Source organism: Rhinopithecus bieti, unplaced genomic scaffold (assembly GCF_001698545.2).
Source record: "Rhinopithecus bieti isolate Rb0 unplaced genomic scaffold, ASM169854v2 scaffold_62832, whole genome shotgun sequence".
NCBI classification, from domain to species: domain Eukaryota; kingdom Metazoa; phylum Chordata; class Mammalia; order Primates; family Cercopithecidae; genus Rhinopithecus; species Rhinopithecus bieti.
Genome location: NW_016823854.1, coordinates 219,396 through 232,606, shown reverse-complemented (window position 1 = coordinate 232,606; position 13,211 = coordinate 219,396). Strand labels below are relative to the sequence as shown.

At 41.0% G+C, this 13,211-nt stretch overlaps 1 protein-coding gene and 1 long non-coding RNA gene across 5 annotated transcripts in view; one reads left to right on the top strand and one right to left on the bottom strand.

Moving 5' to 3' along the window:
• Positions 1-10,028, bottom strand: part of LOC108521906 (uncharacterized) — a 14,242-nt gene extending 4,214 nt beyond the window's left edge. Inside the window, exon 1 of the long non-coding RNA XR_001883310.1 lies at positions 9,854-10,028. This is a non-coding gene — a long non-coding RNA (uncharacterized LOC108521906). The remainder of the gene's footprint in view (positions 1-9,853) is intronic.
• A 75-nt stretch (positions 10,029-10,103) lies between these two features.
• The window catches only part of VIRMA (vir like m6A methyltransferase associated), a 68,922-nt gene continuing 65,814 nt past the window's right edge, over positions 10,104-13,211 (top strand). For 2 of the 4 annotated variants that reach the window (XM_017861924.1, XM_017861923.1), the window contains exon 1: positions 10,107-10,368. In XM_017861924.1, the coding sequence (XP_017717413.1) occupies positions 10,306-10,368 (63 nt within the window). In that variant the 5' untranslated portion in view covers positions 10,107-10,305. Of the gene's footprint in view, positions 10,369-13,211 lie in introns of all 4 variants that reach the window. The other 2 variants (XM_017861926.1, XM_017861925.1) reach the window with 2 other exon arrangements.

The window sequence follows — 13,211 nt, the reverse complement described above, 5'->3', positions numbered from 1 at the left end:
AAAAAAAAAAAATCTATTTTTATTTATTCTTTTGGAGACAGGGTCTTGCTCTGTCACGCAGGCTGGAGTGCAGTAGTATGATCTTGGCATACTGCAGCCTTGACCTCCTGGGTGCAAGCAATCCTCCCATCTCAGCCTCCTGAGTAGCTGGAACCACAAGTATGCACCACCAAGCCTGGCTAATTTTTGTATTTTTTGTAGAGATGAGGGTTTCACGATGTTGCCCAGGGTGGTTTTGTAGAGATGAGGGTTTCACCATGCTGTCCAGCTCAAGCAGTCCTTCTGCCTTGGTGTCCCAAAGCATTGAGATTACAGGTGTGAGCCACCACACCTGGCCTATTATTATTATTATTGTTGTTATTTTTGAGATAGGATCTCACTCTGTTACACAGAATGAGTGCAGTGGCATGATGATGACTCACTGCAGCCTCGATTTACGTTCATGTGATCCTTCCATCTTAGCCTACTGACTAGCTGGGGCTTCAGGCACATGCCACTGTGGGCAACTAATTTTTGATTTTTTGTAGAGATGGGGTCTTGCTATGTTGCCCAGGCTGGTCTCAAGCTCCTGGATACAAGTGATACTCCTGCCTTGGCCTCCCAAAGTGCTGGGACTACAGGCATAAGCCACTGTGCCTGGCAAAAATTCTATTTTTTTTTTCTTTTTTTGAGACAGAGTCTCACTGTGTCACCCAGGCTGGAGTGCAATGGCATGATCTCGGCTCAGTGCAATCTTTGCCTCCCAGGTTCAAGCGATTCTCCTGCCTCAGCCTCCTGAGTAGCTGGGATTACAGGCACCTGCCACCACACCCAGCTAATTTTTGTATTTTTAGTACAGATGAGATTTCACCATGTTGGCCAGGATGGTTATTTTTAACAGGTAATATATACACATGGGAATAGATTTCCTTCTCTCTCTACACCAGAGCCATCAAACTCCCCTTCCTGGAGGCAACAAGTATTATCAGTTTCTTACATAATCCTTTCATAGGTAGCCTATAAATTCAAGCATACATTAGTATTTTGCATTAAAATAGCATGCTATGCACATTATTCTAAACTCTTTTTTTGGTCTAGTTCTCCCTTCAGTTTTACCAGTTTTGCTTCAAGTTTTGAAGTTCTGCTATTAGATATATAAAAATTTAGGCTTGTCACAAATTCCTAATGAATTGACTCCTTTATCATTATAACATAATGTTTATCATCTTTGGTAATATTCTTTGCTCTGAAATCTATTTTGATATTAATGTAATCACTCAGCTTTCTTTTGATTAGTGTTGGCATGGTATACATTTTCCAATCTTTTATTTTTAATTCATTAACTCGTGTCTTTATATTTAAAGTGCATTTCTTGTAGATAGCATATAGTTGGGTCTTATTTTTATTTTTTTTGGAGATGGGGCCTCATTCTGTCACCCAGGCTGGAGTGCAGTGAAATGGTCTTGGCTCACTGCAACCTCCGCCTCCTGGAGTCAAGCGATTCTCCAGCCTCAGCCTCCCGAGTAGCCAGGACTAAAGGTGCACACCACTACATCAGGCTAATTATTTATATTATTTGTAGAGAAAAGGTCTTGCTATGTTGCCAAGGCTGGTCTTGCACTCCTGGGCTCAAGCAATCCTCTTGCCTCGGTCCCCTAAAGTGCTGGGATTACAGACGTGAGCCACCATGCCTAATGGTTCTTACCTTTTAAAAAATTAATAGGTATTACTTTTTAGAGCAATTTCTTTTTCTTAGAGACAAGGTCTTGCTTGGATGGATAAACTATGTTATATCTAGACAATTTTATTCAGTAATAAAAACAAATGAGCTATCAAGCCATGAAAATACACGGAGGAACCTCAAATGCATATTACTCAGGGAAAAAAGCTGGTCTGAAATGGATCAATACTGTATGATTCTAATTATATTACATTCTGAAAAAGGCAAACTATATAAACAGTGAAAAGATCAGTGGTTGTGAGGATAGAAGGAGAGATAAAAAGGTAGAGCACAAGGAATTTTTAGGGCAGTGAAATTATTCTGTATTAGACTGTAAGGGCAGATACATGGCATTATATATTTGTCGAAACTGTACAACACTAAAAGTAAATCCTAATGTAAACTTTATTTAATAATAAGGTATCACTACTGGTTCATCAACTGTAGTAAAAGTACCAAGCTATTGCAAGACAATAATAGAGGAATCTTTAAATGGGGAAAGAGAGAGTATATGGGAACTCTCTGTACTATCTGCTCAATTTTTTACACGTAAAACTGTCAGAAGTGTTTAAACCAGAGAGATGCCATCTTGTATAGAGGCTGGGTGAAATGAGGCTGGGACCCACTGGGCTGCATTCCCAGATGGTTAGGGATTCTAAGTCACAGGATAAGACAGGAAGTCAGCACAAGATACAGATAATAAAGACCTTGCTGATAAGATGGGTTGCAGTAAAGAAGCTGGCTAAAACCCACCAATATCAAGATGGTGACGAGAGTGACTTCAGGTTGTCCTCACTGCTATACTCCCATCAGCACCATGACAATTTACAAATGTCATGGCAACGTCAGGAAGTTGTCCTATATGGTGTAAAAAGGGGAGGCAAGAATAATCAACCCCTTGTTTAGTGTATAATCAAGAAATAAACAGAAAAATGGGCAACCAGCAGCCTTTGGGGCTGATCTATGGAGTAGTCATTGTTTTATTCCTTTACTTTCTTAATAAACTTGCTTTCACTTTACTCTATGGACTTATCCTGAATTATTTCTTGCAAGAGATCCAAGAACCCTCTCTTGGGGTCTGGATTGGGACCACTTTCTGGTAACAAAACTGCTCTAAAAATAGTCTATTAATTTTAAATATCTAACTCACACTACTCTTGGCTCAAAAAGGTTATCAGGAAGACCAAGGAAGATGGCCGATAGGAGACAGGGCTGATGTGCAGCTCCTACTTGGATGGACAGAACAGCGTGTGGAGACTCACACCATGGACATTTGCTCCAGGAACCACTGCAGAAGTGAACCAGCAAAACCAAAAGAAATCACAGATCCTTTGAAAGAAGTGGCAGGCCGCTGCCAATTCTTCAAGACAGGTGAAAAACTGAGTTCCTGAAGCGTGAGAGGTAGAACATCTGCCTCTGAACACACATCCCCACTGGGGAACCCAAAAATCCAGATTATGGAAGAGGGATTTAACCTTACCTGGAGCTGAAACAGATTTAGCTTGAAATATAAAAGTAGAAGCTGCAGTGGGAAGAACCTTGTAGGCACTGCCATTCTTCAGTTCAAGCCCAGGGAAGCCATCTCTGACTATATCTCATAGGGGCCCTCAGGGAAGGCAGCTGGTAGAATTCGGGAGGGGTCACAGGGTGAAAGAAGCTTTCAAATGAACTCTGTAATAATTTTGACTGGGTGTGAACTCTCTTGAGCAGAATCCACGGGCAAATGAAAACTGCTGCAGACAGGAGAGCAGGAGTCATGGTGGACAGTGTAGGTAGGTGGGGTGAGGCATGGCTTGAAAGCCATATTTGCTTTCTCAGTGGGGAAACTTATAGCCTGGGGCTAGGTCTGACTGTTGCCTGAAGGCTGCCTGGAGATAAAGTTGGTGCTGTTAGCAGGGACATAGTAGAAATGAGACTGGCCCCGTCAACTGCATGGGAGCTGGGTGAGGCCTATCACTACTGGTTTTCTCCCACTTCCCTGGCGACAGAGGCAGCCATAATCCCCTCTGGAACATAACCCCACTGGCCTTATCCTATTCATCTAGCGTGAAGAATAGAACAGTAACTCACCTCTCAGTACTAATGTTGAATGTAAATAGCCTAAATGCCCCATTTAAAAGATACAGAATGGTAGAATGGATAAAAATTCACCAACCAAGTATCTGCTATCTTCAAGAGACTCATCTAACACATAAGGACTCACATAAACTTAAGGTAAAGGGGTGGAAAAAGATATTCCATGCAAATGGAAACCAAAAACAAGCAGGAGTAGCTATTCTCATATCAGACAAAAAAGACTTTAAAGCAACAACAGTTAAAAAAAAAAAGACAAAGAGGGACAATGATAAAAGGATTTGTCCAACAGGAAAGTATCACAATCCTAAATATATATGCACCTAACACTGGAGCTCTCTAATTCATAAAACAATTATGACTAGACCTAAGACATGAGACAGACAGCAACACAGTAATAGTGGGGGACTTCGATACTCCACTGACAACACTAGACAGGTCATGAAGACAGAAAGTCAACAAAGAAACAATGGACTTAAACTATACCCTAGAACAAATAGATTAAACAGATACTTACAGAACATTCTACCCAACAACTTCAGAATATATATTATTTTCATCAGTACATAGAACATTGTCCAAGAGAGACAATATAATAGGCCACAAAACAAGTTTCAATAAATTTAAGAAAATTGAAATTATATCAGTACCCTGTCAGATCACAGTGAAATAAAATCGGAAATTAACTCTAAAAGGAACCCTCAAAACTATACAAATACATGGAAATTAAATAATCTGCTCCTGAATGGTCTTTGGGTCAACAGTGAAATTAAGATGGAAATTTAAAAATTACTTGAATGATAATAGTGATGAAACTTATCAAAAACTCTGGGACACAGCAAAAGTGGTGCTAAGAGGAAAGTTCATAAGAGTACAAATAGACAATCTAAGGTCACACCTCAAATAACTAGAGAAACAAGAACAAACCAAACCCAAACCCAGCAGAAGACAAGAAATAACAAAGATCAGAGCCAAATTAAATAAAATGGAAACAAATAAATACAAAAGATAAATGAAACAAAAAGCTGGCTCTTTCAAAAGATAAACAAAATTGATAGACTGTTAGTGAGATTAACCAAGAAAAGAAGAGAGAAGATCCACATAAGTTCAATTAGAAATGAAATAGGAAAATTACAACTAATACCACAGAAATGCAAAAGATCATTCAAGGCTACTATGAACATCTCTATACACACAAACTAGAAAATCTAGAAGAGGTGGATACATTCCTGCAAATATACAACCCTCCTGGATTAAATAAAAAAGAAACAGAAATTCTGAACAGACCAGTAACAAGTAGTGAGATTAAAACAGTAATTTAAAAATTGCCAACAACAACAACAAAAAGTCCAGGACCACGTGGATTCACAGCTGAATTCTATCAGGCATTCAAAGAAGAGTTGGTACCAATCCTACTGAAACCATTCCAAAAAATAGAGAAAGAGGGAATCCTCCCTGAATCATTCTATGAAGCCAGTATCACCCTTATACCAAAACCTGGAAAGGACATAACAAAAAGAGAAAACTATAGACCAATATCCCTGGTGAACACAGATGCAAAACTCCTCAACAAAATACTAGCTAACCAAATCCAACAGCATATCAAAAAGATAATCCACCACGATCAAGTTGGGTTTCATATCAGGGATGCAGGGATAGTTTACCATATGCAAGTCAATAAATGTGATACATCATACAAACAGTATTAAAAACAAAAATCATTATTATCTCAATAGATGCAGAAAAAGCATCTGACAAAATCCAGCCTCCATTTATGATTAGAACCCTCAGCAAAATTGCTGGAGAAGGGACATACCTCAAGGTAATAAAAGTCATCTATGACAAACTCACAGCCCACATTACACTGAATGGGGAAAAGTTGAAAGCATTCCCACAGCAAAATGGAACAAGATAAGGATGCCCACTGTCACCACTTCTATTCAACATAGTACTGGAAGTCCTAGCCAGAGCAATCAGATGAGAAAGAAATAAAGGGCATTTAAATCAGTAAAGAGAAAGTCAAACTGCTGCTGTTCGCTGATGATATGATTGTACACCTAGAAAACCCTAAAGACTCATCCCAAAAGCTCCTAGATCTGACAGGATACAAAATCAACGTACACAAATCAGTGGCACTGCTTTACATCAACAATGACTAAGCTGAGAATCCAATCAAGAACTCAACCTCTTTTACAGTATCTGCAAAAAAAAAAAAAAAAAAAAAGTAATAATAATTAGAAATATACCTAACCAAGCAGGTGAAAGATCTCTACGACGAAAACCGCAGAACACCCGCCGAAAGAAACAATAGATGACACAAACAAATGGAGACACCCCACACTCATGGATGGGAAGAATTTTATTTTATTTTATTTATTTAATTAATTTATTTTTTGAGGACTCTTATTCCGTCACCCAGGCTGGAGTGCAGTGGCACAATCTCAGCTCACTGCAACCTCCGCTTCCTGGGTTCAAGCGATTCTCCTGCCTCAGCCTCTCAAGTAGCTGGAACTACAGGCACTTGCCACCACACCTGGCTAATTTTTTAATTTTTAGTAGAGATGGGATTTTGCCATGTTGGCCAGGCTGGTCTTGAACTCCTGACCTCAAGTGATCTGCCCGCCTCGGCCTTCCAAAGTGCTGGGATTACAGGTGTATGCCACTGCGCCTGGCCCAGAATTTTAATATAGGAGTTAAAAAGAAATTATTTAGGCAGATAGTGAGGGCGAGGAAGTCCTCAGTAAGGTTTTCCTTTTAATGAAAAGCAGCCCCCAAATCATCTTGCTTTCTAACAAAGAGCAGCCTGTAAAATGGAGCTGCACACATGGACAAGCAAGCTGGAAGCTTGCATGGGTGAATGCCAGCAGTTGTGCCAATAGGAAAAGGCCACCTGGGACTAGGCATGTTCAAAATGGTGGCTCCATCTTCCCTTTTCTTTTCCAACCATGCGTGCAGTAGGGAGCAGACAACATGGTACTGAACATGTGGAAGTCCAATTTGCATAATAAGATTAGGGCAGGGCAGCCAGCTTCATCGCACACTATGTAAACATCACACCCGGTCCAGCCAATCTGTGGGCCCTATGTAAATCAGACACTGTGTTCTCAAGCCTGTCTATAAAACCTGGTGCACTTCACGGCGGGCTAGAATTCCCATTTGGGAGCTGCCCCTATGTCTCTCTCTTTCTTTCTCTCTCTCTCTCTCTCTAAAGAGAGGGAGCTGTTCTCCTTTCTCTTTCTTGTGCTATTAAACCTCCCTTCATGTGTATGCCCGCGTCCTCGATTCCCTTGGTGTGACACAACAAACCTTGGGTATTACCCCAGACAACAACACTGCTTCAGGATCAATATTGTGAAAATGACAATACTGCCAAAAGCACTCTATAAATTCAATGCAATTCTCATTGAAATACCATCATAATTCTTCACAGAACTCGAAAAAAAATCCTAAAATTCATATGGAACAAAAAAAGACCCCACATAGCCAAAGCAAGACTAAGCAAAAAGAACAAATTTGGAGGCATCACACTACCTGAATTCAAATTATACTACAAGGCTATAGCTACCAAAACAGCATGGTACTGGTATAAAAGTAGGCATGTAGATCAGTGCAACAGAATAGAGAACCCAGAAATAAAGCCAAATATTTACAGCCAACTGATCTTTGACAAAGCACACAAAAACATAAAGTGGGGAAAGGGCACCCTATTCAACAAATGGTGCTGGGATGATTGGCAAGACACATGTAGAAGAAGGAAACCAGATCCGCATCTCTCACCTGATACAAAAATCAACGATGGATCAAAGACTTAAGTCTGAGACCAGAAACTATAAAATTCTAGACAATAACTTTGGAAAATTCTTGTAGACACTGGCTTAGGCAAAGAGTTCATGACCAATAATCCAAAAGCAAATGCAACAAAACAAAGATAAACAGATGGGACCTAATTACGTTAAAAAGCTTCTGCGCAGCAAAAGAAATAATCAGCAGAGTAAACAGACAATCCACTGAGTGGGAGAAAAATCTTCACGAACTATGTATCCAACAAAGGGCTAATATCCAGAATCTACAAAGAACTCAAACAAATCAGCAAGAAAAAAAAAATAATCCCATCAAAAAGTGGGCAAAGGACATGAATAGACAATTCTTGAAAATATACAAATTTGCCGGACACAGTGGCTCACGCCTGTAATCCCAGCACTTTGGGAGGCCGAGGTGGGCACTGTCTGAGGTCAGGAGTTCAAGACCAGCCTGGCTAAAATTGAAACCCCATCTCTACTAAAAATACAAAAATTAGCTGGGCATGGTAGTGCACAACTGTAGTCCCAGCTACTCAAGAGGCTGAGGCAGGAAAATTGCTTCAACCAGGGAGGCAGAGGGTGCATTGAGCCACCTCACTGCTCAGGTGGTGGGTGCACCAAAACCTCAGAAATCACCACTAAAGAACTTTTCCATGCAACCAAACACCACCCGTTCCCTCAAAACTGTTGAAATAAAATAAAATGTAAAACAAAAGGGTATCAAAGCTAAGAAAATCAGACTGTAAAAATGACAACAATAAAAGCACTATATAGTACATTGGTTAAGGCAGAGCTTAGGGGAAAATTTATATACATAAATACATATAGTAATAAATAAAAAATACGAATAAAAATAAACATCAGTGGTAGAAATTAGAAAGAGAACAGCATATAAGCCTAAACACAGAAGAAGGGGTGGGGCAGGGTGGCTCACGCCTATAATCGCAGCACTTTGGGAGGCTGAGGCAGGAGGATTGCTTGAAGCCAAGAGTTTGAGACCAGCCTGGGCAACAAAGGAAGACCCTGTTTCTAAATAAAAAAAAAAAAGCAAGAATCAGAAAACAGAAAAATAGTAGAAACAACAAATATCAATGCAACAACAAATAATAAAAGATAAACTATAGCTAGCTAATAGAGGAAACTGGATGGCTGAGGAAGGATGTGGATAGGAGATTTACTTTAGAAACTCATTTCTTATTAAATATTTCAGACATACCAGAAGGTACAAACAATAATGTAAGGCATGCTTGTGAAATTAACACTAACCTAAATAATAAAACATTACCAAGGCATGTGAAGCCTTTCTGTTCTTCTCCATTACATCTCCCTCCAGTTCACCACTATCTTGAAATTTCAGTCATTCCAATGCATGACTTTAAAATCTTATGACATATGTACACTCCTAAACATTTATATTCTTTTCCAAGTTAATTATATAAATGTTATTTTACATTATGTAGTTTTTATTTCCTTTTCTAAGAGATGGGTGTCCCCACTGGCCGCCAACTCCTGGGCTTAAGAGATTCTCCTGTCTCAGCTTCCCTGAGAAGTTGGGACCACAGGAACACGCCACCGCACCCGGCTTGCGATGAGGTGTGTTAAACTTGTTTTGTTTAAGTTTTGTTTTTTTTGTTTTCCTTTTGTGAAGAACGGGGTCTTGCTATATTGCCCAGGTAGTTCTCCAACTCCTGGGCTCAAGCGATCCTCCCGCCTCATCCTCCCTAAGTGCTGGGATTACAGGTGTGAGCCAACGCGCCCGCCAACTCTGTTTTTTGGGATTTTTCATGCTAGTAAATATAGTACTAGTTCATTCTTCATACCTGCTATATACTATTATATAAATACGCCACTGTTGAGTTATTACTTCTGTCAATGGCACTTATGTTTCCTGTTCTTTTGCAACTGACAAAGTTTGCTGTGAATATTCTTGTATTTGTAGATACGTGGGCGAGAATTTTCCTAGAAGAGGGGTAGCCACGTGTAATTTTACAAGCTACTTCCTAGTTGCTCTGCTAAGGGTTTGCGCCATTTAGACTACCAAACCCGCTGTGTTTATCTCGTTGCTCAAAAGCTCAACACCCGACACGACAGGCTTACTTTTCATTCTGCCTCCTGTTTTATTGTTACTGGTACTTCAGGTTATACAATTCCTCAAATTTTATTTCAGTTACTCCTCACAATCAGCCTGTGGGTTAGGTACGATTTTTCACATTTTACAGATAAGAAAAGAATCTTTTCGTTTGTTGACAACAGTTTTCTTCTATTTAAATCAATGTCTTACTTTTCAACCTCGCTCACTGTTATCTTTTTGCTCCCAGCGCTGGAAAAAGTGGGACATCCCCTTCGGTGGGTGTATGCGGTTGGTATCCAAAGTTGGCAGCTTTCCCTCCCCTTCCTCCACCCTCTCCAAAACCCGGTCTCCGCACTTCGCCACCCGGGGACAGCTGTGGCTCTGTAACGCGGCGGAACGACAGCGTTTGAACCACTGGAGTCCCCGTAGTCCCCATCTCTCCTCCCTCTGCCCCCCTCTGCGTCTGGGGGCGCCCTCCGCCGCGCTGGAAAAGGCGGGGCCGGCAACTTCGGGCAACAAGATGCGTTGGGATAGGCCGAGGTATGCGCCGCTAGTGCTCTGGTCACCGGAAGTGCCGCTGTTCTCCCTCTCCTGAGCCGCTGTCGCCCAGGCTGGAGCGCTGCCCCGGAAGTCCTCCCCCCTGTTCCCCGCCCGCGGCAAACATGGCGGTGGACTCTGCGATGGAGCTGCTATTTTTAGATACTTTTAAACACCCGAGCGCAGAGGTAAGGCTTGGCGACTTGATTCTGACGCTGCTTCTCGACTTGGGACCTTTACAAAAAAACCGTTAGGCGTCCTCGACTTTTCCCTCTGCAGATTACTTCTTTAATTTCTCGCTTACACACAGACACCCTCCCCCGAGCGGTGTGAGCATCGCGTCTGAGGGAGGGCTGCAGCAGCCCCTTCATTTCCTTGCTTTAACTTGGGCCTTCCGTGTCTTTGGTCGAGTTGGCTTTTCTGCTTGCATGGCTTTATTTTTTATTTTTCCTATCAGGTTTGGGCCGTGAGAAGGATCAGGGTTCTCAGGTTTCCCTCAGATGGCGTTTGGGAGGGGTCTTGGTTTGACAGTAGTGTTTGACAGTAGTGCCGGAGTCTGAGCAGCTTACGCTGGCTTCGTGATTTCCGAATCACAGTGTTTCTAAATCCTTTCTCTTTGGCCCCTTTTCTGTCGGGAGTTATGTTCCCCAGTTGTGACACTCATTCGGTTTAGGATTACGGTGGTCTCTAATTTGGCCTGAAACTTTAATACTTGTCTCTCGGAGAGATTTCACACATTAGGAATGAGATGCATTCACGGAGAATACTTGCGAAGAGGGGAGCGTTGAGAGAAGTATAGTTAAACTCATCAGCAGACATGTCTTTTGAGGGCGGGGGTGGAATGTTGTGGAGTAATATTTCTGTACAAAATTATTTGAACTCCCCTGAATGTACAATTGACCTAGCAATATGTAAATTAAACATAGCTGGTTAACTAAAGATTCCTGAAAGCAGACCAAAAATGAACTCGAATGAAGTCTACGGAGAAAGTGTTACAAAAAAAAAAAAAAAGCGGACTTCACATTTCTCTGTCTTAATGTAAGCTTAATCAATTTAGAGAACTGTTCTTTCTTTGGATATTATTTTTTTCCTTTTATTTGTATCACGTGTGTTCTTGATATTATATGTATCCTCAAAAAGCTTGAGGATACATATAATGTATCTCTTCTCTTCTTAGTTGTATCTCCAGTGCCTCTGTTAGCAAAACGTAGGTGCTCAATAAATATTTGAATGGAAAATATTTAAAATGTTCTTTCTTTTGTAAGATAGTAATGATAGTGGGTAGTGGTTGTATCATAATGCTTTACCTGGCAAAATAGAAAGTTGATAGCTGTGATCTAATTTAACGAATGGTTTATAGGTTTGTAAAAGTCAAAATTTGGAGGACTTCGAGTTAGCATTTCTTACTGACAATTAATTTATGGTCTCACATTTCATGTGGATCAGTTAGCACTGTTTGTTCAATGACTATATCTCTCCGACATTCCAGCCAAGATTTAGAAAACCCTCAATGAAGACAGTAGTTGGATCAGATCAAACGTGTGTGTATAGAAATAGAGAACAGTTAAAATTGAAAGAGCCTGGCGCAGCGGCTCATGCCTGTAATCTCAAGCGTTTTGGGAGGCGGAAGCAGAAGAATTGTTTGAGTCCAGGAGTTTGAGACCACCCTGGGCAACATAGTGGAACCCCTGTCTCTACAAAAGAAAATTAACTAGCTGTGGTGGCTTCATGCTGCTGTTGCCCCAACTACTCGGAAGGCTGAAGTGGAAGAATCACTTGAGCCTGGGAGGTCGAGGCTGCCGTGAGCTAAGATCACTACACCACTGTGCTCCAGCCTGAGCAACAGAGTGAGACCCTGTCTCGAAAGAAAGAGAGAAAGAGAAAAAAAGAGAAAGAGGCATATAATGAATTAGTTTAGTACTATTCTAGTTTAGGAAAATTGACCTTCATTAGTTTATCGTATATTTAATCTATTCTTTTATTCATTCTTAGGTAAACATTGAGTACCTTGAGCGCATAGGGCAGATGGTAAATGCCTTCTTCTGGGGTGATTGGGAAAGGCTTAGTAGAGATCACATTTGAATCAAGTCTTGAAGGAGGAAGTAGGGGTTTGTGGGTGATATGAAATATTGAAATGTTTGTTTTCAAGAAGTTATAACCCAGCGTTGGAGATTAGATTCACAAATTTGTGATTTGAGTTAGAATGTGATGATCGCATAAAGAAGCACAGTGTGAATTCATTGGGGTTTATCATCTTTGTTTACAAAATGCCCATCGGTATCTGACATATTAGAACTAGCTGTCTTTGTGGGTATAAATAAAGGATACGTGATTTCAGAAGAGGCAGAGATAACTTTTCATTTGAGAGTATCACGAAAGACTTCGTCAAGGTGTTTGGCTTATTAACTTGGTCTTTGGTGAAAGGGGCAATAGTTCACGGTTGTAGTTAGGAAAGGAGGGCATTCTACTGGAGTAGTCAGTCATCTGTCAGGATATGCTTGAAGTAACAGTGTGAAGTGGCACCCAAGGCAGTTCAGAGACAGATCATGGAGCTCCTTGAATGCTCAACAAAAAATTACGGACTTTAGGCCAGGCGCGGTGGCTCAAGCCTGTAATCCTAGCACTTTGAGAGGCTGAGGCGGGTGGATTGCCTGACGTCAGGAGTTCGAGACCAGCCTGGGTAACACGGTGATACCCCGTCTCTACTAAAATACAAAAAATTAGCCGGGCGTGGCGGTGTGCGTCTGTAGTCCCAGCTACTCAGGAGGCTGAGGCAGGAGAATTGCTAGAACCTGGGAGGTGGAGGTTGCTGTGAGCCAAGATCGCGCCACTGCACTCCAGCCTGCGCGACAGAGCAAGACTCTGTCTCTTAAAATAAATAAATAAAAAAAAATAAAAATTATGGACTTTATTTTGTAGGAAATGGGTAGTTTTTGAGCAGGCAAATCATACAATTAGTAAGATACATTAGGTAGATTACTTGATCAATAATACTTAAAATGGTATTTCAGAGAAAATAGACGTAAGGTGA